Below are 26,232 nucleotides of genomic sequence, written 5' to 3'. Positions count from 1 at the left end.
CTTTAAAGTCTAAATATAAAATTGAGATTAGTTACTATCACCCTCCCTCTTAATCTGACTCTTACTGCTCATATCTTTCAATTTTTAAACTCGCTTTGTCCTTTTGTCATTATTGTTTGTTCTATTGAAGCCATTACCTCATCCACACTTCTCTCTCTCTCTCTCTCGTCTCTCTCTCTCTCTCTCTCTCTCTCTCTCTCTCTCTCTCTCTCTCTCTCTCTCTCTCTCTCTCTCTCTCTCTCTCTCTCTCTCTCTCTCTCTCTCTCTCTCTCTCTCTCTCTCTCTCTCTCTCTCTCTCTCTCTCTCTCTCTCTCTCTCTCTCTCTCTCTCTCTCTCTCTCTCTCTCTCTCTCTCTCTCTCTCTCTCTCTCTCACCTGAGCTAGACACTTCTGTCAGGAGTCGGCCTTATTTACCGCCTCTCCTCGCTCGTGTTTACATTATCGATCGGCAGGGTTGCTTTAGTTCACCATACATCAACAGCCTCCACCCACCGCCCCATTGCCATAGCTTACAGCCCGTAGACACGTGCACAAACCAGAGGGGAAATGAATGTGGCGAGGGGAAAAAGCTGGCGGAGCATGTTGAAGATACATGAAGGATTTATATGTGAAAGAGAGAGTGCATCAAAGCGTGGGTTATGGAAGGACATGTGTGTAGAAATGATGTTCATACAGCTTGTATACATATAATTAGTATAAAAAGTATAAGCGTATATTTGTCCAGATTACTCATAATAATAAAATACCTCATGGTTTGGCCTTTATCCTATAACCTCATCTCATCTGTTTTATAATTCCAAAATTGAACCACAAGCTCTACTCTGCATTACCAATGCAATACATACGAAAGCAAATAAAATATACTTATTTATTTTAACTTGCAGGTAAAAAGCATTGTTGGTGGGTCTGCTAGGGCTGCAAGACAAAAAAAATGTCTATGAGGTTTTTTGGTTGTTGTTTTTGTCAGTTTTGCTTTTGCTTGTCAACAGCAGGGTCCCGACGACCAGATCTCCTGACACAGAAACTGACACTAGGGACATGGAACGTCACCTTGCTGGAGGGAAAGAGTCTGAGCTTGTGCAGGAGGTTGAGCGGTACCAACTAGATAGGGTTCGTCTCACCTTCATGCACAGATCAAGCTCAAGAACCCATCTCCTTGAGAGGGGCTGGACGCTCCATTTCTCTGGTGTTGCCTGTGAGGAGAGGCGTGCTTACAGTCCCACAACTCAGCCGACACGCGTTGCAGATCACCTTGGGGGGACGCGTTGGGGACCGGTCTCTCACTGTTGTGTCAGCCTACAGGCCAAACAGTAGTGCAGAGTACCCGGCCTTCTTGAGTCCCTGGGCAATGATAGTGACATCTGGAGAGGGGTGAGCGGAAGAACACCTTCCCTGATCTGAACCTGAGCGGTGTTCAGTTATTGGACTTCTGTGCTAGCCACCGATTGTCCATAACGAACACTATGTTGAAGCACTATGTCCTGATGCCATGTACACTGATGGACCGGAGATTAATGATCGACTTTGTTATTGTGTTATCTGACCTCCAGCCGCGTGTCTTGGAAACTTGGGTGAAGAGAAGGGTAGAGCTGTCAACCGATCACCACCTGATAGTGAGGCAGAGGAGGAAGACAGACTTGGCATGGCCAATCCCATTGTGAGGGTCTGTTGGGAACGTTTTGCGGAGCCCTCTGTCAGCAGGGTGTTCAACTCACACCTCCGGATGAGCTTCTCCCAGATCCTGGGGGAGGCTGGGGACATTGAGTCTGAGAGGACCATGTTCTTGACCTCCATTGTCAATGCGGCTGCTGTGGTCACAAGGTCTCAGGTGCCTGGTGGACTCCGGAAGTACCTAAAGTCTGTGGATGTTGTAGGACTGTCACATCTCTGCAACATCGTGTGGCACTCGGGGACAGTGCCTTTGGACCTGGTGGTCCCTCTGTTGAAGAAGGGGGACCGGAGGGTTTGTTCAAACTACAGAGGGATCACACTCTCAACCTCCCTGGTAAGGTCTATTCCAGGGTACTGGAGTGGAGAATATGATCGATAGTCGAATCTCGGATTCAGGAGGAGCAGAGTGGTTTTCGTCCTGGTCGTGGAACACTGGACCAGCTCTATACCCTCCATCGGGTGCTCGAGGGTTCATGGGAGTTTGCCCAACCAGTCCACATGTGCTTTGTGGATTTGGAGAAGGCTTTCGACCGTGTCCCTCGGGGGTGTCTTTTGGGGGGTGCATAAACTGATAATACCATACATGCATCACCAGGAACATTTCCTGTGTAACATTTCAGTTCGTCTAAATTTTAGACTTTTGCAGATGATACAAATATGTTCTGTATTAGGTACAACATGGATGAATTGTTAAAAGTGATATAGTAATATAGAAATGGTGGTCATTAAAGCACAGCACACGAATGATAGGCTCCTAGTGCAATAACTAATAAAGCCTACAGGCCAGAAATCTTGAAAAAAATAAAATAAAATAAAGGAAATGAAAAAAGTGAAATCTTGGAAGATTAACACTTAATTTAAGTAAAACCAACTTAATTATATTGGTAAAAGTAGCCAACAAACTGAAGTTCAAATATTAATAGATGGCACAATTGAATTTTTCAAAATTCTGTCAATTGATTTCTTGTTGTAAATATTGTAATATTGCAAAAAGGCTACAAAATATATTAAGAATAAACTGGCTTTTAACGGATCATACTGTTTTATAAAAGGTGCAAGTGAGTTTGCTGTATTTGGCACAATATGTTTCAAATGTTTTTGCTTAAGGTTTCCGCTCCGTCCCTATGTGCTCACAAGGGTCACACTGGCCTGAACCTTAAAAGAATTTGTCTGGAGTGTCATCCGGTGACGCCCGCATGCTTGTGTACTTGTGATACTCTGCCTCTTGTCACCCTGTCTCTCTTCCTTTCGAGGCTTCACTATTCTTACCTGGGGGCCCACAACCGTCAACTTCTCTTCCTTTCCGCCCCAAATCCTCCCTGTGCCATCTGTCTAACGGCTTTTATAGAATAGGCAGAAAAAGGAAGGGTTGGTCTTTTGTGCGCTTGTCCTCAGTTTGTGCTCACCCATGCGGACACATAAAATCCAGGGCCTTTGCAGTGCCACAATTGAAATGCTCAGATCCCTTTCTACTTTTAGGAGGGCGACTAAATGGATGGATACGAACAGGATGCTAAAAGGGATGATTTTCCCTTTGCCAAGCAACACTAGGACCTTTTCTGATCCTTTTTCTCCTCCAGGCAGATGAATTAACTGAATGTATTAACACCAAGGTTGTGATCATGATTTTGTTCCGCATCAGCAGCTGTAGGAGTGGTGGTGGTGGTGGTGGTGGTGAAATACGGCAGAGCTTTTCAACACCTCCGGAGCATCGCACTGCTGATGCTATAGCAGGAAGAAGAAAACATGTTGATTTGCTTGTCATAAGAAAGTTATATAAAAAACTCTCTTTTAGACCAAAGCTGCGTACAGTCCCAGGAGGTTTGATGGAAGAATCAAGATGATTGTAGTGTAGGAAATTAGGAAAAGGAAAAATTAGAGAAGGGTTGCAACGCATAGCACACATGCATGCCATGTCTCGACAATTTGCAGCATTATTCTGTCAAGTAAAGTCTATGGGCCCAAAAATCACGAAAACAAAATTGAAAAAGGAAAGACAAGGTAAAGTAGTATAAATAATTACTCTAGATAAATTACAAGTAAATATTAAAAAAGACTATTGTATGTCAGTGAGCAACTCTACAGTAGTATGCTTTCTGCTTTAAATCACCAAAAGAATGGTTCTTTCCAAACAATATTATACAGTATTAGTACTAAATTTGTACTAAAAAGCAAGCCACTCAGCCATCATGCCGTCCAAAGAATTTAAAGGGTGAAAAATGTAACGGTTGGGCTTGTAGAAAAGGTGGTTTTGAGGACTTCCTTATGCATTGGAATTAGGAGCAAACAACATGTTCATCCTGCTTACCTGTTGGATATTTAAAATTAAATACTACTATTAAATACTACTGTAAATATTTCCAATATTTACAGTAGTAACTTCTTGATCTTTTACTTACTGGCAGACTTTGTACATTGGATGCAGATTATTTAGTATCAGTAACAAATACAGACAAAACAACATATCGACCCTGTATCAATAACCATTTGAACTTCATGTAGTGACAGAACTGGGCACCAGAAGTGTGAAAATGAAAAGATAACATTTGTGCAATTTGACAAATTGACAGAGGAACAAAAGGAGATGAGAGAAGGTGGGAACAAGGTGTTTGGAGAATAATACAAGTGAAATACAACATCTTTAAAATGAGAAACGCTGAGATTGTGACAGAGTGACAATTAGGAGGGAAGAGACAGCTGAGGCATATGAGGAGTCCAAGAGTGAGCGTTGAAGATTTTAATTAACACTAATTGGCCACTGAGGGAAAAGGAATGGCGAGATGGAAGAAGAGCTGCATCTGACAGAGTGAGATCTCTCTGCTTTGTACCTCTTCATCTCCTGCAGCACATTTCTATCTGCGCTCCAGCATCTACATCTTGTCTTCATCTTTTATCAACTTCAACTGTGTTCAGGCCTCCACCAGTGATGTATCACTCAGTAATACTACACAATATATACTATACACAAGGTCCACGTCAGATAAAAGCACTGTGCAGTAAAATATGTTATAAGAAATGTAAATCTGACCTACAGCTCTCTCAGTGAAAAGGTGAAGCTCTCAGGGATTTACAGGCTGAAATTGGATTATACCGATGTGAACAGAATTCAAACACAACTTGAAAGATAAATATTATTGAAAAGCAAATCAGTGGGTCTTAAATATAGGTCCTGGCAATGGCAGAGAGGATTGCTTGTATTTGACAATACCAATAAATAAACAAGGATTTATATAATTTGAAATCTCTTAAGTCTCTATTTTCTTTATATTACTTTAAAGTCTTGCTTCATGATATTTATCTAGTGCTATAGTTTTGTCTTATTATGTTTTGATGTATGTGTGTTTAGCTGGGGACCAATGGACAGTAGGGAAACAGACCCATAGTAACGGTGTGTATTGGTACACAGGTAAGCTCAGGGCCTATAGTCGCCTAACAACATGTCGGGAAAATCCCTGCTGATGCAACACAAGTGAGCAAAGCTTTTGTATGTGGCCAAATAATGAAAGCTCACTGTAGTGAACATTTAATGACACTGATTAAAACATCTCTGGTCAGTATTTGTTCTTGTACTTTATCTAAATTTAGCCAGAGCCCGTTAGGAGTGTCATTTGTCAACATCCTCCTTACCCTGTGCTAAACTCTGGTGTACCATGGACCCGGGGGTTGCTAGGATACCGTTGAGGGATGTGGCTGGTTAAGTGACTCTGGAATCACAGTCTGCCTGACAGCAGGTCCTCAGGACTATTTGGCAAGTTGAGAGACAGTGGTCTGCCAAATGGCATATCTGCTGGCATGCCCATACAAATCAGAGCAGAGTGTTGAATTTGAGATTGGACCTTTCTCTTAGCCTAATCCCTCTCCTGTTGCTTCATTTTGACTTCTCTCATCACAATACACCTCTACGTCTCGAGGTCCTGTGCATGCCTGGTTAAATAGTACTCAGTTGTTGTTGCTCCACTGCTTCGTGCTGAGAGGTAATCAAACCCTGGTGTGACTGTTTAAGCACTGTAGAATGCATGGGTTGAATACTTTTCTGAACCTAATATTTGTAAGAGCAGAGCAAGTCTCTCTCCTCCGCACACTCTGAGCAGTGGTTTAGTCTGTTGGTATTGCACCAGGGCTCCCAAAATCCAGATGGGATGCTTTAGGGCAAAACTTGAAAGACATGGACCAATACAATGTAAAAAAAAGACAATTTCAGTCATGTGACTAGTAAGCAGGGTATGAGCAGTCAGTGCAAATCAACTGGTGAGCTCCTCGTCTGTCTTATCCACACACACATTATGCATGTTTATAACACACTTATCGTCTCTACACACTCTTCCACACTCCATTTTGCCAAGAACATCCTACACTTACCATCATCTCCTTTTCCCTCACTGTTTTCCCTCACTGTTGAATTCCTAAGATGATAAAGACACACACATACCTGAGTGATCTTTACATAGGGCACATGCCATGGGCACTAGTTCCAACTCTGAAGCGTCTTAATGTGTGATAATGAGATGATTAGCACGTGACAAAATGTCACATTAAGAGGAGTCTGGTTGAGGAACTGTTATGTACTGACTTTTAGCTTAACAAGACTGAACCAGCTGACAAAAGATCCAGGCGTCTGTGTAATAAAGTTGTTTGACACTCATTTTTGACAACGTTGGATAATACAATTTTAGTGCTTAAATGCTTTGCCAGTAAAACGAAATCAAACTGACACCCTTCACACTCCTTGCAACAGGCTTTAGTAATGGCAACTTTGCAAAGCTGAGACTTGGCATGTATTTACTTACAAATGTATATTTTGCCAAAATGTCCTGTACTTAGCAAAACATGTCTCGAAAAGCATATTCAAATATTTTGACTGAATTCCAAAATATCCTTCTCAAGCAACGTGTCTCAATATTATAAGCAAGAATTCATTACAATCTACATTTGTAATTGTGACAGGAAAAATATAAACTAACCAGACCTGAGTTCTGTGACAACTGCCAACTTTCACTTTCAGGCCTCAAAAACTGTGATTCAGGGAGGGAAGGAGAATAAAACGTTTTCTGCAAAACCACATAATGCGAAAGTAGCTGCTGCATTTATTTACGTTCTCTTTTATCAATAAGTTCATATTTAAAAGAGTCAAGGAGCACAGTAATTGTGATGGGAGTGTGCGCTTTTAAATGTGAAGTGTGCTGAAGTGTTGCCTTACAGATTCTAAATTTAAACCAATGTGATGTTGAAGTTTTTAACATAAAAGTTGCTGCTGCTGTTACATTGCTCTTGTTAGTGCATACTAAGGTGCATCTCAGTCACATGGTGGGCTCAAATGTCAAGAAAGCCGTAGTTCTTTTCATCTGAAAACCTAAAAGGGTTTTTTCTGTCATGTTGAATCTTCAGCATCTTCATAGAGCATAGAATGCCACTTAATTGTTTAATTCCATTTACTCTTCTATAAATGGAAGTGAGTAAGAGACATTGTTAAGGATATACCCAGGTAAGTTCCAGTTAATGAAAATTTTGATGGGGAGTGAGACACACAGCTGCATATGCTTTATAAATACAGTGAGAGTGTTAGTATTAAAATAAGTATTAGAACACCCTGTGATTTATGAAATATCCATAAATCATATTGTATGATTTTAAAATAATTTAATTGTATGTTATTGCCGCAAATAAGTATTTGAATACCTGCCAATCAGCAAGAATTCTGGCTCTCAAAGACCTGTTAGTCTACCTTTAAAAGTCCACCTCTACTCCACTTATTTATCTAAATTAATAGCACCTTTTTGAGCTCATGCCATAAGACACCTGTCCACCCCACAATCAGTCAGACTCCCACTACTACCATGGGCAAGACCAAAGAGCTGTCACAAGACTCCAGAGACAAAATTGTGGACAGAAACAGAATCAGAAATCAGAATCAGAAAAAGATTTATTGCCATTGTTAGTGAACAAAATTCACAAACATAGGAACTTGTTTCGGCGTTAGGTGCAACTTACAACAATTAATAATATTAAAGCAAAGTATATGAAATCAAATAACGCGTGCATAAATTAATAATTTAGTAATAAAACAAAAATAAACTTGAACCTCCACAAGGCTGGAACCGGCTACGGGCAATTGAGAAGCAGATTGGTGAAAAAAGATCAACTGTTTGAGCAATTGTTAGAAAATGGAAGAGGCTAAAGTTGACTGTCAACCTCCCTCGGACTGTGGCTCCATGAAAGATCTCAAATCGTGGGGTATTCAGTGCGTTTACAACATTCGGTTTTGAGGTCTTGGACAAGCTCTGTCTTTGTCCAAGTAAACATGCAGACGAGAAAGTCGAATTCCTGACAAGAACGTGTCGTCCTCCTGACACTAGATGGCGATATGCGTGGTTTCAGCGGACTAATACAACCCCCCATTCTGGTTGACCTTTTGCGTCACATATAAGCAACTATCATGCGCAGCAGTCGTACAGCTTTGTTCATCTTGTATGTAATGTCCGCGTTAGTTATTGTGCAGATAAAGTGCACGCTAACCCTGGTAACAGCTCTTGTTAGTGAATGCGGTTGTGTTCTTCCTTGTATGGTTTTGTCCCGGGGTCATACATCAGCGTGGGTCGTGGAGCATGCGCACAAGCCTTGTCTAGTTGCAGCGCGATTACGCAATCGCATAATCTGGACGTCTCAAACGGAGATTTTGAACGCCGATTTCTACCGGAGTAAGATGTTTACATGCACACGAAGATGTCTGATTGTATCGGATTAAAGCAATGATTTGTTTTTGTCATTTGCATGTGAACCCACTGAATGATGATTAGAAAGGTGAGAAATCAGGTATAAATTCCACTCGGCAAGAACACCATCTCTACAGTGAAGCATGAGGGTGGAAACTTCATGCTTTGAGGGTGTTTTTCTGCACAGGGGACAGGACGACAGGGTTGTATTAAAGAGAGAACAAATGGGACCATGTATTGTGAGATTTTTCTCAACAACTTCCTTCCCTGAGGCAGAGCATTGAAGATGGGTCGTGGCTGGGTCTTCCAACATGACAATGACCCAAAGCGCACAGCCAGGAGAACCAAGGAGTGGCTCCCCAAGAAGCAAATCAAGGTTCTGGAGTGGCCAAGCCAGTCTCAGACTTAACTTCAAAAGAAAATCTTTGGTGGGAGCTGAAACTCTGTGTTGCTCAGCGACAGCCCCAAAACCTGACAGATCTAGAGACGATCTGTGTGGAGGAGTGGGCAAAAATCCCTGCTCCAGTGTGTGTGCACACCTGATCAAGTACTACATGAAACGTTAATAATTGTAAAAAAAAAAAAAAAAAAGGCTTCTTTACCAAATATTAACATGGATTTTTTCACTTGTTCAAAAATGTATTCGCAGCAATATCATACAAATAAATGATTTTGAAATCATACAATGTGATTTCAGGATTTAGTTATTTTTAAGATTCTGTCGCTCAAATGCACCTACGATGAACATTTTGGACCCCTCCATATTTTCCAAGTGTGAGCTTGCAAATCACAGGGTGTTCAAATACTAATTTTCCTCACTGTAAGTAAGTACATTTTGTGGGGAGAATTTACATTTCTAACATCTAGGGATTGCGGCCCATGTCAGTAACTTGCTAGTTGTCACTATTAAAATTGTACATATTTGATAGAGAAATATTTTTCTGGTCTGGTTTAGGTTATGCAGTTAGGGTTGATTAAGGTAAATGTTTATAAAGATTTGCATGAAGAAAAAAAGGATACATAAAATAGTCATAGATACATAAGTGAATATTGTTAGTCTGGTTCTTCTTACAGTATGTGCAGTAAGAGTGAGAAATCCATCTTTCCTTCACAGATTTGAATAAACTTGTGAGTGCTATTTTTCTGTCAGTCCTTTCCTCACAGTCACGCCTGAGAGCAGCAAGGCGCTCACTTCTCTGGGGAAGCAGCTTCACGGACATCTTACTCACACTTGGCAGGGAGGCCATATGCGCAGGTAATCTTGGCCTGTCCAGTCTTGCAGCCGCTTAGAGAGGCACACTCCTTCTTCAGCAAGGGACCTGCAGCTCGATGGATGGCTCCATCCACTAGAGAGAAGACAAGAAAAGACTCAAAGAATTGGCCTACTTTACACAGCAACATGTTTGAAATCCTTGGTAGGACTGAGGTTGCCACGGCAAACAGGCTTGGGCCATATCTGAGTCAGAAAGTAAAAGTTGCATTCCCTTGTCTTTTCAGATGCACAAAATCGTCACCCTAAACCCCCAAAGCATCTGCCAGTCAGTTTAATAGATTTTAAGCGAAGCCCTCTAGTTAATTACTCAATTTACAACATTATTACGGACTCAGCTGACTTTGAGTTGGTCAATTACACTTTATTAATTACATTTTCATAAATCTACATAATACCCAGGGATGTGTTTTTTTAACTTTGATCCACAACATTTCTAAAGACTGTGACTGTGTTTATTTTCAAAAGGGCAGCAATGCAGGAAAAGTAATTTTTACAACTCTGCCAATTATTGTGGCTGTTCAAATCAAGTAAGCAGTTGGTAAAAAATAAATAGTTACAATATTTATCCAGTGCACTAAACCTCCAGGGGCACAATTAATTTACTTAAAATAAACTCCATGTAAGGACAAATAAATATTCTATCGTGGACATAGTTTGACTCTTGTAAGATCTATTATTTATCCTTAACCAGCCAATGGTCTGAATCTGCAGCAAAGTCTACATTTTTCCTGCCCATCAATGTATTAATTTACTTACAAAAAAAAGTAACCTTCATAAAAATGTTTTAAAAGGTTAGATTTGTATACCTTTTGTTAACTATGACTCTTATTATTTATCTATAATACATTTAATTATACTATGGTGTAACATTATCAATACCTTCTCTTTTGACTTACAAGCAAATGCAATCAGAGGTTTGATCACGGAGGAATTACATTTCTGCATTTGAGCTGCTCTTGTGTCTGTTGCCTCAGAAAGGCTGTGATTGGTCAATGAGAGTCCCTGGGAGCAGATGCTGATCAGTGCAGAGTGTTCCCAGACAGGGGTTCAAAATGTTATCTCACGTCTTTTGGTTCAAGTTCTTGCATGTGGCTTTTACAACTGGACCTCACAATGAGCAAAGACCGTGAAAGACGACTTCTGAACATCATGGTTGTGATCCTGGGGCACGCAGATGGAGTTGTGTGTGCAAGGGACAAATGAAAGGAAAGTTGCACACACTGGGATGCATTGCAGTGTTTGTGTGTGGGCCTTGAGGTGGCACACACACCAGCTCTGAAGCGGACCAACTCTGAAATAGGAACAAGCGCGATAAGGCTGCCAGATGAAAAAGGAGAAGTTGAGAGCGAGGGAATAAAGGAGCAGAGCAGATGTAAAAACGTCTGAGGAGGAGATAAGGAGCAAAGGGGAAAAAACAGGAAAAGAAATTGAACTCAAAGTCAACAATAGTGTTTTTTGTTTTATGTGTGTATTGTTTGAGATACAGTAATAAGTACAGTACAGTTATTGTGTGAGCGAAGCAGTGCATTGTATGCGTGAAGCAATGCATTGTGACCATGGAGACTGCATAGCCTTGAGCTAACACAGTACTGCCTTTTGACCTTATGAGCGATAGGCTACATCACTCATACATAAATATAGCTCCATAAATGCAATGCTAAAAATACAAGCAGAAATATATTCCCTTTATAAATGTCCCTATGGAAAAAAAAAAACAGTCCAGTTTAGAGTTATGCCTGGCTAGCTAACCTTTATTGTGCTAATGCATGAGGAATAACTGTGTTTTTCCGTTGAAAGAGGCCCTGTGATTTACATAAGCCAGCAGAAATTCACAAATAAACTACACATCAGGTTATAGAAGAAGTTTATATAAAGACACTTTTTTACTAGTTTCAATTCTAGGTAAATAGATAACATTATGTAGGAAAGATGTCAGCCGTAAAAACCAAAGGCACATTGTTAATTACGTCATCTAAATAGTCATATATTTTGTAGTAACCAAAGATGACTAAAAGTACAGATATTTTTGCAGACTAATGACATCAATAAATTAATAAAAGGGACAAGTTGAAACTAGCCAGCTAAAAGTAATGAGATTATTGATAAATTGAATTTGATGAACCGCTGAACAAATGTAAGTTTAATAGTTTGGGTAATTGGAATATAGCAGGGGTTCCCTAACCTTTCAAACCAGGATCCCCAAATTGACCATGCAACTGACTTGCGACCCTGACTGCAGAATAAAATAGAAAGTGGTAAGAAAGTGATGAATCGGGTTAATTGTGGTAATTTAATTGTAATTTAATTGTGTAATTTATTGTGGTATTGTTATTTCACAGACATCCCAAGTAGTGTCCCATCAGACTCGTGCCTCGGTGGGAGCAGCAGTAATAGCCCAGCAGGATCACCACATGTTGCTGACATGAGAGGTGCAGGGAACAAATCAAAGAAGTGTTTGAAGCAAACCTGGATCAGAACCCCTGTGCAAGACTCATGCCCAATAGGTTGGTTTAGGGGCTACAAAGGAATCCATGTTACCATTTTGTTCATATTAGCATTCTGAGAGGACTCCTGTTTAAAGCTATCCCCAATTTCATGAAAGCTTAGGCCTTTGAGGTAGGAGGAAATTGGAAATATTGAAAAAAAAATTACTTTGTTGATGTAATAAAGTATTGTATTTATGTCAAGTTAGCGCCTTAGATGGCGAGCAGCCTGGACACTGTTCAGGTAGGTAATTTTCGAGCACAGCTCATTTCAGACCGTGAAATGAAACCGGGGTGGAGCACCCAAGCGCAGCCAATTAGAGCGCTGGGTTCAGCTCTTACTTACGGGTTGACAAGACATAAACTATTTGTTATTAGATGCAGACAGTGCACAGTGGTCTCATTTAGTCACATAGTGCCACTTTTACAAGATACTACTTGAGGAAACACAATACTAATTTACAGAAAAATAGTTGTCTATCCTAGCTTTAACACTGCATGATGCTGTAAAATTAATACTTAATTGTATGCCATTTGCATCAGTGCCATTTTTGAGATTGTTATCTATTATTATACTACTATAGTGTTGATCATGTTGGTATGTAATTAATATAATTAAAAGGAGGACACCACAGAGCGCTTAATGCGGTGCCACTGTTGAACGGTAAATTAAATGGTCTCAACTTCTTCACAATAAGCCCTAATTGGCTACACTTCATGCCACTGGCATTAACAGATCACAGAGAATAGGTTATATATCTCAGTGTTAAAACTATTTCACTGGAAGTACCACCAGTGCTTGATTTAAAGAGGAACAAGAATATATAATATGTTCCCTTACCTCCCAGAGACCTTTTTCACTGGATCCCACGATTATTATACACACATTATTAGTCAATAGTAGGATACTTTCTTTATACTAACTATAACTATGAGCGAACGCACCTCCCCAAATTTCCGGCTTTGTTCCCTTTCCACGGTTTGAAAATTACCACTGAGTACCACAGTAAATTTACATGTTTACAAGAAGGCTTTTTATTATTAAAAACACAGTAATCAATGTTTTTATTGATTAAAATTTGTAAAAGGTGAAAAAAAAAAAATACAAATGGGGGGATGGGGATGCTGGCAGACAAATGGGGAGAACAGTGAAAAGCTCGGCAGGACAAAGAGAATGGGCTTGGAAGGGGAAGAAGCGTGAAAAAGAGAGTGTGTACGGCTAAAAACAAAAGGGCTAGAGATGAATGTTAACCAGTTCTGTGCGATAGCCTGAATAAAAGACTGCGATGGATGAATGGGCGCGGGAAGGGGGCAGATATGAAGGCTTTGGCGTGTGTGGACCAGTGCGCAGCCGGCAGCCAGGAGAGGTGTTTGTGTGCTGATGGGGGGTGAGGGGGGAGTACGGGGGAGGACTAGATTGCGACTGGGAAGTGATAATTGGTGATATGCTTACCTGGCGAAGAGCCCGCAACCCCCACGGGGCACACAAATAAATAAAGACATGCACACACTGATGGACACATTGATGCACACACTGACGCACACACTGATGCACACCTGCCTGCAATGTTACTCGGCAGGACAGCTATTACCTCCTACAAGACACCCGTGCCCACACACAGGTAGATTGACATTAGAGTAAAACTAATCCCAAGGTCCCGTCTGTAGAATACTAATATGGCCGCCCTTGCCAGCTGACCTCTTATAGGCCAAACAGGCTGTCCGTCAAACTAATGGGGCGGAACGCTGGCATATTGCTTTCCCACAATCCCTCAGAAAAGCTAGGACACTCATTTACTCCAGTCAGCTTGTTGCCTAGGCAACATTTAGGATGGGTCTGGCGCTGGATGATGCACGCAGCTCCACGCGCAGGATACATGCACTTTCTTGCCCACAAACTTCAGCGTGACCTGTTAAAAGCTGCTACAGTGAACTTGTACATCGCTAACACACTGAGAACAGTTGAATTTATGCATGCAGCTGAGGCGCTGGCATCACTGTCTGAATATGGAGCGTGCTCTAAGTGCTCTCCGCTGCTTGTCTCATCAGTGCTCCCCAAAACCAATCTCGCACTCTCCCCACAGCCTTCATCCACAATACATGCCCCTTTGTTCATTTGTTCAGAAACAGGAGCAGACAAGACCAGCCACTCACGTCATTTTTCTGCACATCCACAGAGAGCACCAAGATCCCCATCAAACTCCAACCCATTGTGGAGGAGAGATTATACATCCCAAAGGCACAAATTCCTTCAGGTTTAAAATGCATGCAAAAAATACACCTTCAATGTCCTTCCTTTACATGATTAAAAAGTCAAATTGGATGCATTTTTGTATTTTTTGTATTACTTCTAAAACTCACATATTCAGTGTTTGTGGCTCCCTCACATCCTGTGCTCTCGGTCCCCACAGACCTACAACAGACACCAGCTGCCTGTCTTTCCCTGTCGGTTTGTATCAGCCAGATCACTGGGCAGAGATTACAAAGGTGCTTCACATCATAACAAGTGAGGGGCTTTGAACACAAGCCCCCTGCCATACCAACCCTATCTGAACTATATGTAAGCATTAAACATTTCTTTCTTTTTTTTCTTCAGAGGAAGATTATAAAGCACACATGCGGAAATGTCACCCATTACTTAAAATTGATATTATTCAGCTCAAAATTGTTAACAGATAAAATGGCACTGGCATTTGAATGTGTCTGCATGCAAACTTGGCCAATGCAAGAAAGTGTCCTAATTAATCAATATTTATAAAAGCTTTTAGTGACTGTGTATTTTAAAAAGTATTAACTTAAATCTGATTGCTAAACGGCAATAACCTCAGTTTGGCAGTAGAGCTCAGAAGACTAATGCATGTAACAGTAAGGACTGAAAAGGTTAATTGGGGCCAAATCTCCTTTTATGCATTGGGTGAGTTAATCCCACGATGGAACACTGTTTCTTTCAAATCCTAGGAATAATCTTAAACGGTAAGAACGGCATCTGAGACTGAAATCTAATGCAACAATGTGTTCACAGATTTAGCCGAAGCAAATTCAAATTCAAAGCTAATATAATCCCGAGACTAAATCATTCAAAAAGAGGAGATGTGCATTGGAACATCTGCACTATAAAGACTGCACTGGATTTGTGACTGCTCAAGTCTTGCATTCATTTTCATTTGGACGTGCTTTTTTGTGCAGGACAGATCCTGTAGATCAATGTGGAAATGTGCGCTAGTTAAGTAAAACTGAGTTTGCCACATCATCCGAAACATATCAGTGACATGAATAAAAGAATACTACAACTAGAAGCACAAAAGCAGCTCTGTGCCAACTGAGTCACACATTCCTATTCAACAATTGTGAAAAATCATCCATCACAAAACCTTTTTTACTGCAGGCTGCTTTTGGCCCATGTAACGTTTAAGAATTCAGTGTGTGGAATTAAAAAAAGAACACATTTCTATTGTATTCCATTTACTGAAATAACTATAAAAGTTCAACGCTTCCTTCTTTGAATTGTATAAAAACAAGCTCATCAAAGTCATTACCCTCTTGTAAGAAGAACTATGATACACATTGAATTATGATCATGTAAAACAATTAGTAGTAACAAGTATTTTCAAATCATAGACAGAACATGCACTTAATAGTTACTCAGTTAATTAAAGTAACTCAGTTTAAGTAACTACGGATTCATTAATAGTAAAAGGAAATGCTGTTATTCAAATATTAAAACTATTATTTACCAAAAGGAATAAAACTATAATTCAAATGTCTCTAAACACCTGCCTCATCGAGTTAGTGCACCTGCCTTTGCTTCAGTTAAATGACATATGGATTCTTGATAATAAGCTGTTATGTGTTTAAAAACTGCCATAACAGTTTTTGGCCTTAAGGATTATTTATAGTGACTCATACTGTGGTAAATGGATTCACCTCCTCTTCCCCAATAGACTCCTTATATTTTTACTCAGGTCTGATGACATTTCAGTGCAGGCCATACACACAGGAACCCATCAGTGCTGCGCTGGTCCCAAAGGTGCACGTTGACATATGGTGACCCAGAACATAAACTTCAAAGCCCCAGCTCTCAAAATGTAAATGAATGCAAAATATGAATGAGACTCACTGTATCTGCCTGGCTGACTCAACCTCTAATCATTGCCTGTTTTTCTTTCTATTTGGGAAATCAATTAAAGTCAGTGAAATGGCAGATAAGCAGCTGAATGAGAGAGCATCTGCGGAGAGTGGACCTAAACAAAGGTTAATTTCCTGTCCTTGAGTTGGCTGTTCATGCGGTGCTCTCATCCACATTCAAGTGTGAAAACAATGTGTGCAGGTGTGCTCCTCCACACAATGACATTTACCCAGGTACCCTTGAGATCCACGAGGAGGGCTCAGTAAAGGCCTTTTGTTGTATTGCATTAGATCAAACATCCCGCAACAGTGGAATTAGTAACTCTTTCAATGTAGTTTCACTGAATGGAGTAATACGCTGTTAACTCCCTTGTCTTCATTTTATAGACAGTTATAGACATTTTAATAAAACAGTACTTTTATTTGCGCGCGCACACACACACACACACACACAAACGTACATACACACACATACACACACACACACACGCACATACACATACACATACACACACACACACACACACACACACGTTTCATCTTCTTTATACAAACTACTGCATATCTAAATTTAAACATTTATTTATTTTCTAATGTGTATTATATCATAACATGTATAGAAATCATAGAGTGGACTATCTCAATTTAATTTTGTATTTTTATCATAGATAGTTTATGGTAATAAAAAACTTTGATTTCTTCTTTCCTCTACAGCTCCTCATCATTCTCCCAACTGTTTGTTCCATTCACTCCTCTGTTTCTATCCTTGCCCCGATCTCTAATTAACACCTACTGTAAGCTGGATCTGACTGAGCAAACCCCCAAGGACAGCGCTGGAAACGCAACGAAAATAAATACAATAACAAAGACACCAGCAATATTACCACAGAGAAAACACTAAAGAGAGACCCAGATGGAGGAGAAATTGTGTGAATTATGGATGCAGTAGCAAAATGACTATGGCAACTGAAGAAATATTAGGGTGCTTATTATGCTTCCAGCGCCTCCACTACTCACAGACAGACTGTCTTTTATCTGAGAAAGTTTAAGCAAGTCTTGGTTGGATAGACGTCAGCGGTCCATGAGGCCGTGGAGCTTGGTGCAGCCAATGCTCTGTAATTGTGAAATCTTGTATCTAAACAAGTGACTTTATACGTGTTGCATACACAGACTTTATATAGGGGTAAAATGGCTGTGCAAAGTGGTCTGAAAGCAAAAGCTGTTCAGCTAAATGAAAAAAAAAACATCCACAGGCAAATGTGCCCAAATTTGCAAACACTCACTCAAGCGATGCCAGGTTGAGAGCATGCATTTTAGTGAATTCGACTGGTGCATTAGTGGTACAGATTTATTACAAGTATCGATTAGCCGTGAACGTCCGACATCGCGCACACACAGTAAAGCACTGAGTCAACAATACACTAAAAAATGACTGTTTATGTGCGCTAGACTTCAAAGCTATAAATTATAAACAATCGACTTTGCACCTGCTCGCAAACACACAAGCAGCCTCAGTGTGGCATTCAAATGCACCTTGAACACCTGCCACAACAAAGACCTGCTTCTAAAGACAAAACATAGCACGGCCGAGATGCAAGGAGCATACAGCCTACAGAGAGAGTCCAGTCATTTCCCTTCTGTGGCATTTTGCAATCTTTAATCTTACGAAAATGATACTTTTGGTTACTTATGAACTGCCCCCCAAACAAGTACGGAAGACTGGTTGCTTACCTCCTCCTCCTCCAAGTAGAGAGTTGTTGGCTGAAAGAAATTAAGGGAAAATATGTTAGTTTGGAATGGCGGGATTAACAAAACGGACTAATAAATCAAAACAATACAGTTGGGAATAAAGTCCAAAAGAATAAATAAAAAACAATTTCAGGTGAATTAATCTTGAAAGTGTGATAAAATGTGAATATATGAGTATATTTCTGTGATGTATTTTATCTGCATAATAGTGATATTTTATCTGCATCATTAGTCTAAGAGAAAAACGGGTGTGTGACAAACTGCATTTGTTTGTGAAGGTATCATAAAGATGGGCCAAAGAATGTTGCCCCAGGGGGGGAGTTGCACCCCCCCTTGCAGGCTTTATCTCTACGGAAAAATACCAAGTACCTTGATGTGAGGCTGACCAATGAGAAATGTGACCCGCCTATTCCAGAATATCTAATAAAACCAACCAGCATGGGAAAAAACGGGGTGAGACGCAGGAGGATCACACAGGCTGCGTACCACAGCCTGCGTGATCAGTCCCGGCGTTTTCTCCCAAGCTTGCCATACAAATGTCTGATATTTCTGTGTCGTTTCATATTCTAGGTTGAATTGTGTTCTCGATGTGTTACGGAATAGCATCGGTGTATGTCTGATTCCATGACGGAAAGTCATTGAGAAAAGGCCAAGGGTTTGTAGAGCTGTCAAAGCAAAGGGTGGCTACTTATATCAATTGAATTAACAAATTCCACACATCTCGTTATATATATTTGATGTGCTTAGCAATGTAGCTACAATGTAGAATTGTAAACATTAAAACACAATTTAAATTATAAGGTATGTCCAAACTTTGACTTGTATTTTTGTGTGTGTGTGTGTGTGTGTAGTGTGTGTTCGTGTGTGTGTGTGTGTGTGTGTGTGTGTGTAGTGTGTGTGTGTGTGTGTGTGTGTAGTGTGTGTGTGTGTGTGTGTGTGTGTGTGTGTGTAGTGTGTGTGTGTGTAGTGTGTGTTCGTGTGTGTGTGTGTGTGTGTGTGTGTGTGTAGTGTGTGTGTGTGTGTGTGTGTGTGTGTGTGTGTGTGTGTGGTATACACACAGATATATAGTCATCCTTAAAACAAGCTGAAAATGACTTTGCTCTGGGCTTTGTATTCACAAATAGCAGCATTTAAAGCACTTTTCATACGTGTATATTGGTGTCGTGACCGGTTTTCTTGCAAATACATACTTTCAGCCGCTAAAATATTTTACAGTATGTCTTTCAGTAGAATACTTTTGTGTCAGCCTTTCTGAGGGTCCTTGGGGTGTACTTTTGCCAATGGCACATATAATTTTATTCAGCTGGCATCACAGGTGTAACCAGACTCTTATTAGAAACAATAAGACGCTGCATGGAACGCAAGCTATAATCAGTGAAGTAGGTGAACTAGAACCCCTGCTGCCTGCTACGGCGACGAATAAACTCATGCTGAGGTTCAGGACGAAAACCAGCCCGGTACAAGCTTAAATACCCCAATTTATCCTGCTACAATCAGCGTTTTGTTTTTTCAAGCCTAACAATAGCAACATAACATATTTTTGAAAGAGTAGAGAGTAAACAGTACAGCCAGCGCATTTCAAATGATCTATCTCCATGTTTAAATGGAAGTTATTTTAAATGTGTCTACATTTTTGACAAGACTGGCTGCTTCTGCCATATGCAATGTCCAAGTTTAAATGTGAAGTCAGCAGTGCCAGCCAGGCTAAATCTGCTGAATGTTAAGGCCCCGATAACGATAATCTACCCATTTGGGTAGATTATTTTGGTGGCAGATTTGTGTGAGAGATGGTGATAGAACACAGATGAATCCCTGTGTCGTTAGGCATTGTTTCAGTTGTTTTATTTAAATGGTGACGAAACATGATTCACAACCGTGTAAAACATTTGCTGATGTGATGATGTAAGTGAGCAATTTTAACACCTCAGATTATTTGAAATTACTTGATCTAGTCTTTGTTTCAAGTTTCTAGTCTTTGTTTGAAAACCTTTCTTTTTTCAGCATTGTTTTCATAGCATTTGGATACAGATAGTATTAGAAGTTTAGATAGAAGTGTTTTTTGTTGTTGTTGCCATTATTGGATTTAAAGTTACAATATGAAAGGATGTCAGTAACAGAGCGGATTAAACATCAGCCCTACGAACTGAAAAGTCAAAATTCAAATCTCTTTCAAGAGCAAAAAAGACAGCTAAAAATGTGTGCTATAGTAGCTTGTATTCAGTTTATACCGATTCTGTCTCCCCATTTCTAGTTGAGCGAAGGAGTCCATACAAAAATGACTAATCTTCATAAATTAGACTATGTTTGAAGAGTTTTGTCGCCCACTGTTATGTATATTTATTCCAATATTTAACACGGCACATCAGGTTTTTCTTGCGTCATTCAAAATCAAGTTCAACACGACATTCAATTTATTAGCTTTGATTCTAAGGAGCTTCTCAATCTCCTTCCATCCGTCTTTATTTCAAGACCTATCTATTTGTGTGAACAGCTGCCTCGCTAACGTGGCCCAAAGAGGATTTGTTCACGCTCTAATTTGGAAACATTAATGTGCTCTGTCTTCCAAAGTGAAAAGACAAAATGTCAGGTTGTACAATTATAAACTGTGACACTTTTTCAGGTGCTGCGCTTGTTCAAGAGTTGATAGATCTAACAGCTCTTCCTGGTGTAAAAAAGTTCAGACAAATAAAATCTCATGATTAGGTTCCCCATATCCATTCTGCGCTAATTAGCCACAGGCAGAAGAGTAATGGTTTCATTTATTGCGTCTCATTACTAGTCGCTGTGGCAGTGAAGTCTTTGTGTGATAAGTTTCATTTTTAGGAAGGACAATTGCACCCCCAGCAGATATGAAACAGCTTTGTGGCAGAGGGTTAGTGGATTGATTAGAGATGGGACATTTTTCTCAGTAGATATATGTCTATATTTCCCAAAGACATTGGTAACTAATATAGTCTACACACCCAAATAAAGCAAGACTAATGTTATGTTGTTAAATTATGTTGAGTGCATGAACGTAAAATTGTATTGTAAATCCCATTCTCCCCAAACTTTTTGTTTACATATCTCTGATGTATTCATTCCTTAAGTAAAAGTGTTTTAGTAGAATTACATACCAAAGATCCCAATCCATCTAATGAATATGAAGCACTTAAAACAAATCTAAAACCTAAGATTAAATTGCTTTCTGCTTTGAATCTCAATGTGCCATTATTTGAAACATGTTTTATTGCTGCCTTCTGGTCTGCAATCAGAGGTCTTTGTAGCATGATGAATCTCTTCCGGTAAAACCGTATGTTCAGAGTTCAATGTGTGGACAGAAGCCAAGTCCTTTTTTCTATCTTTAAGTGATATTTTTAGATAACATTTTATGTGTTTAACCACAAAGCATTGTAGCTGTCGGAAACGTCACACTGAGGTGACACAATCTCTGTGTTTGGACAGCTATCAGGAATACAGAACACATTGGGCCAAATGTTAATGAAATGGCTTTTGGATGGTGTCTTGTTCACACTGCGTAACCCACGGCTTTTTTTCTATATTTGTACACTTTAGAGTATTTCTGATGATTTTTGTTATTTTCCACAACTGGCTATAAAACTGTTGACTTTGCAGGCAGCATTGCAAAGTGGAAATACATTTATTTTTCATTCTTTCATCTATTGTAGTGCAACAAAATGATGCCATAAAGCGGGAGCAGTCTAAAAAGACAGCATTGCTGTGTTCATTTGTGAAAGTCGACGAGACCGCACTACAAAGACATGCAAAAGGGGCCGAATAGGAGAAAGATGAAAGAAGTGGCATGGTGCAGCATACGCTCTGACGGCCCTTCACTTCTGGACTTCTAATGTACGTGTGCAACATATGGAGGTTCTTGGCAAGCTTTCCCTCTCCCAAATTACCTGCATATTTTCTGATAAAGCTAATCAACGCTACCGTGTGTGCACTGAATTAATTCTCAAAATGAATGAAAAGGGCTGCATATTTCCTTGGGTTTCACTTTGAGAGTTCAATGCCAGGTCCTGTAGTTTGACTTAATAAATAAAAAATAATGATAATTAGTAACCAATGACAATTAGCTTTATGTGAGCAGAAAGCCAATACAGCAGGAAATGTGTAATATAAAATTGCAAAGTGAATCAAACTAAAGTCAAAATAAATTCTTCTTTTCACAAATACAATTAAGCATAAATTGTAATTTTATATAATAAAGGAATCATCTAAACTTATTTTAAAAAATCCAAAAATATAGTAGAGGAGGATATAAAAATATCCTCCCATACTGAGTAATTAATGCAATAATGGACATCAAATGCTTGTGATAATAGGTGACTTGTATTGTTTTGCATCACTATGGTGTCATTTTAGCACACCCTTATTTCAACCATATTAGAGGTTTGGTTTGGTTTGGTTCGTTTTACAGCAGCTTTAATCAGCCAGACAAATTCCACAAAGTAACATCCAGATCTTGGCAAATGTAAAAAGAGATTTGGTGTTATTGTAGTTTTTACCTTAGACTTTGCCTAGTGACTTTCTTATGGTTGAGCCATGAACACTGCCCATAACTGAAACCGATGAGTCCTCCAGGTCTTTGGGTGTTATTCGCAACCCTTTTTTCTCAACCCTTTCTTAATGAGCGGCTGGCGAAATTTTTCTCCTTATTTTTGGATTGTGGCATAATAAGTTTCTTCTTTAAGTTTTATTGCGTATTTGTCTTTGCAGCTGTAAACTGTGTGTGACTTTGAGTCAAACTCAACTCAGCTTTCCAAAAACTGTTGCACATCAAACGTTTTGCTTACTTTTTCTCAAGGGGTCAGATAGATTCTCCCCTATTAATAAATAAAATAATTTTAGTTGTATGATTTTAACTCAGAAATCAGGAAATGTTCACAAAGTTTTTCTTTCAATTTTATTTATTTTAACATACGTATACTTATGGCCATGCATTTACATGTTAGGACTTAGGAGCATATTTTATCTAATAGAATATAGAAGTTACACTCCAACTCAGTTAGGACACGGAGTTGTAATGTGATTATATCAGGTCCAACCTCACACACTTAATAATCATTTAAAGATTTTATTCTGCACTAGGGCTTTGTAGGAAGCTCTTATTTTCTCTTAATATGTATTTTTAGGCATACAATATTTGTAACGCTCTCCAAAATTATAAACTAACCCTATCAAGTCAAACTTTATTTTATTTAACAGGAAATAGGCTTGGAACATTGACTTCTTTTTCAGAGCTAAGTATGTTGACCTGAAGTAGCCTTATTTCCTGCCCAGCCTGTGCTTTAAATGTCTCACGTGAGGATGGTGCCACATTGGGTAGATCTATGTGCACTATTGAACACTATTGACTTTTCTGGTACAGGCTCCATCAGCTGCTTTTCTTCTTGGAAATATTACAGGCCAAGTTACAAGTCAGATCTGGGGAGAGGTGACTTCGAACCCAGTGAATATGCATGTTTTATAGGGTAGGATTGAGGAAAAAATACTAATAGAAGAATAATTCTAACACCCGTAATTGAATAGGTGCAAGACAGAAGCCACACTGTGTGAAAGCAATAACATCTTCACGGAGGCAAGCAGTTAGCCGACCCTCAACCAGAAAAGTTGCATAGTGCACCTTTAAGATTCAGCTAGTGGAGGAAAACAAAGGAAAGTACTTAAGTAGCTGCACGTTCACATATCCACACGCTGTATAAAGATGGCAGCAACACAACCATAGACAGTTACGCTTCACTGTTTGGGTTACCATGGGGATGCCAAAGCCCAAAGGTTTGTTACTGAAACCTTGTTAATTAGCGAGAGAGAGAGAGAGAAAGAGAAGGGAGAGAGAGAGAGAGAAGAGAGAGAAGCGAGAGGAGAGAGAAGAGAGAAGAGAGAGAGAGAAAAGAGAGAGAGAAAAGAGAGAGAGAGAGAAGAGGCTATGCGCATGATACTCCAGGGAAAATGTTTTGCCATCTGTTAAAACCAACATGTAGCCTCTAGTACAGCCGGTCAAGTGTGCTCTGTATCTGCAGATAAGCCTCATAACATCAGACAGTTGTTGCTTATAATCCCAGATCTCCAAATATGGACCCGCACTTTCCTACTTCCTTTACTGCGATTAAACACCTAATTGGAATAGTTAATAGTGTGAGCAGGGCTAAATAAAGCAGCCATAGCATCTGTGGCTGAAACGCGCTAATTATCGGAGCGGTGGAAGGCAGGAGGGTGATAAGTTATACACGAGCGAGAGGGGAGGAGTGTGAGGTGTCAGGGGGGAGGCAGGGACTCGGAGCACAGTGCAGAGTTGAGCGGGGACAGACGCGTGGAGGACTTAATTTGCCAAGATCATAAGACAACAAGATGGAGTCGATCTTCTGAGGTAAGTAATCAAACAATATGGGTTGGGGAAAGTGATGCTAAATGTTCAATACTCAGAAGCCAAGGTGACGGAAGTTGGCAAAGAGTAGTGTGTGCAGTGTTCTGGCCGCGTCACCTGTCTGTGAATACTCAGTTTTGAGGGAGTAAAGTGGAAGTGCACTATAACGATGATTATTATTAAAACTGCCTGGCATGTCCTCTCCTTGAAGCCCTTCGTTATAGCAGTCCTCCATCTTATTTTTTGTTTTTTCCATGCACTCGACAGGCTTATTCCCTAGGCCCCAGTGCAACCTGTTTGTCTATTCCCTCTCTCCCCCTCCCACCCTCCATCTCTCCATCCCTCACCGCTGCTCCCCACCTCCTCCTCCTCCTTCTCCCAGCTCTGCCTGTGCTACACCACTTTCAGCCCATTTAAGTCTGCTTAAGAATGCCAATCAAAATGTTGGTAGATGCGGATTTAGTGATATAGGCTTGACTTTTATTTGGATTTACATAAAATATAGGATAAGTTAAAGAAATGTTTACTTAGTAGTATATTTTATTAATTCACTCCAGTCACAATGTGATCTGACGACTCGGCTTAGAGCAGGGATTTAATCGCCAACATCTTGGTTTGGGCTCTATTAACAAGTCTGAGCCACTTGATAACATGATCTGCAGTTTCATGAGGTTTGGCATAAAGAATGATCAATAATGTATGCCTGTGGGGAACTTGCTGTGAGTGATACTTTTCAGAAATCTGCGGCTAAAACAAATGTAAATATGTTCAATAGGCAATGTTATTGATAAATGAGAGACTGATAAATGATACACTGCAAATCTCAGTGGACAATTGAACTGAATTTCTAGAATACTCTAGAAGTGCTTTTGTTTTATGCTAAATGAAAACTGAACTGACCAGAGCAGGATGCAGGGCAGACACTAGTGGTTGTTTGTCAAATGGATGCTAATGAACAGGAAGTTTGCAGTGCTGCAGTAACAACCTCACAAATCCAGACAAGATCCTGACATGATGCAAATTATCTGTCAGAACGGACAGATAATTGTGAGCTGTCTTTGGCCAGTTATTTTTGCACAACTTAAATGGTAGTTGAAAGTAATAATATTGGGCACACAAAACGATTGCCAATATTTGTTGTTGGCCTAAAATGTTGGCTAAAATTTTGGTCAATTATCAATTATCATAGTCCAATAATTCAACCTATAATATTTGTACCATATAAAAACCCTCAACTAAGGTAGTCCTGACCAAGCCGAGCTCAACACCTGGAGAGAACAAATTTCCCATGGCCTGGGGACAACAAAGTGTACCAACTGTATTTGGCACCATACATTTCAGAACATTAAAGAGGTAGCAGTTTTTGGCGATTTGCTAATTGTCAATTTTGATTCAATTGCAATTAATCTTGCAGCACTGAGTAGTAAAGGCTGACTGTTTGCTTTTATTTAGGCTTTTCCCACTGTAGTGTGTCTGTTTAGACAGTGTAGTGAGTGAGACTGAGGGAAGCAGAGCGAACGGGTGCAGCTGGTACAGCTGCCTAAAGCCCCTGGGACCACCAGCCCACATGGGAGCTCTACAGAGCAGGCTGTACCCCCCAGTGCTGTATATGCAGTTCACATGATGGAGACAGAATGTGTTTGCACTGGGCTCTCTGGACTATAGCTCATGCCAATTGATTAATATTGTCCTGTACAACAGGCTTTGATTGTTGGATCAACGGATATGTAATGAATGCAAATAAATATTCTTTCTTAGGTGATTAAAAACCATTGAACACAGAATAAGGGAGTTGAAGCCATTATAGCCGAGCTGACTGCATGGGTTCAGTTTCCCTGAGCGTTTGTGTAGC

At 40.0% G+C, this 26,232-nt stretch overlaps 1 protein-coding gene across 1 annotated transcript in view; it reads right to left on the bottom strand.

Moving 5' to 3' along the window:
* macrod1 (mono-ADP ribosylhydrolase 1) overlaps nt 1–26,232 on the bottom strand; it is a 102,001-nt gene that overhangs the window by 32,507 nt on the left and 43,262 nt on the right. The window contains exons 5-6 of the mRNA XM_072437665.1: nt 17,993–18,022; nt 9,610–9,726 (exon numbers count right to left, since the gene is read on the bottom strand). Of these exons, the coding sequence (XP_072293766.1) occupies nt 9,610–9,726; nt 17,993–18,022 (147 nt within the window). The remainder of the gene's footprint in view (nt 1–9,609; nt 9,727–17,992; nt 18,023–26,232) is intronic.

Source organism: Eucyclogobius newberryi, unplaced genomic scaffold (assembly GCF_026437365.1).
Source record: "Eucyclogobius newberryi isolate DKJ021-1_F unplaced genomic scaffold, fEucNew1.0.hap1 SCAF_11, whole genome shotgun sequence".
In the NCBI taxonomy this organism is placed as follows: Eukaryota; Metazoa; Chordata; class Actinopteri; order Gobiiformes; family Gobiidae; genus Eucyclogobius; species Eucyclogobius newberryi.
The sequence above is the reverse complement of the archived record's forward strand: the minus strand, read 5'-3'. Positions and strand labels throughout refer to the sequence as shown.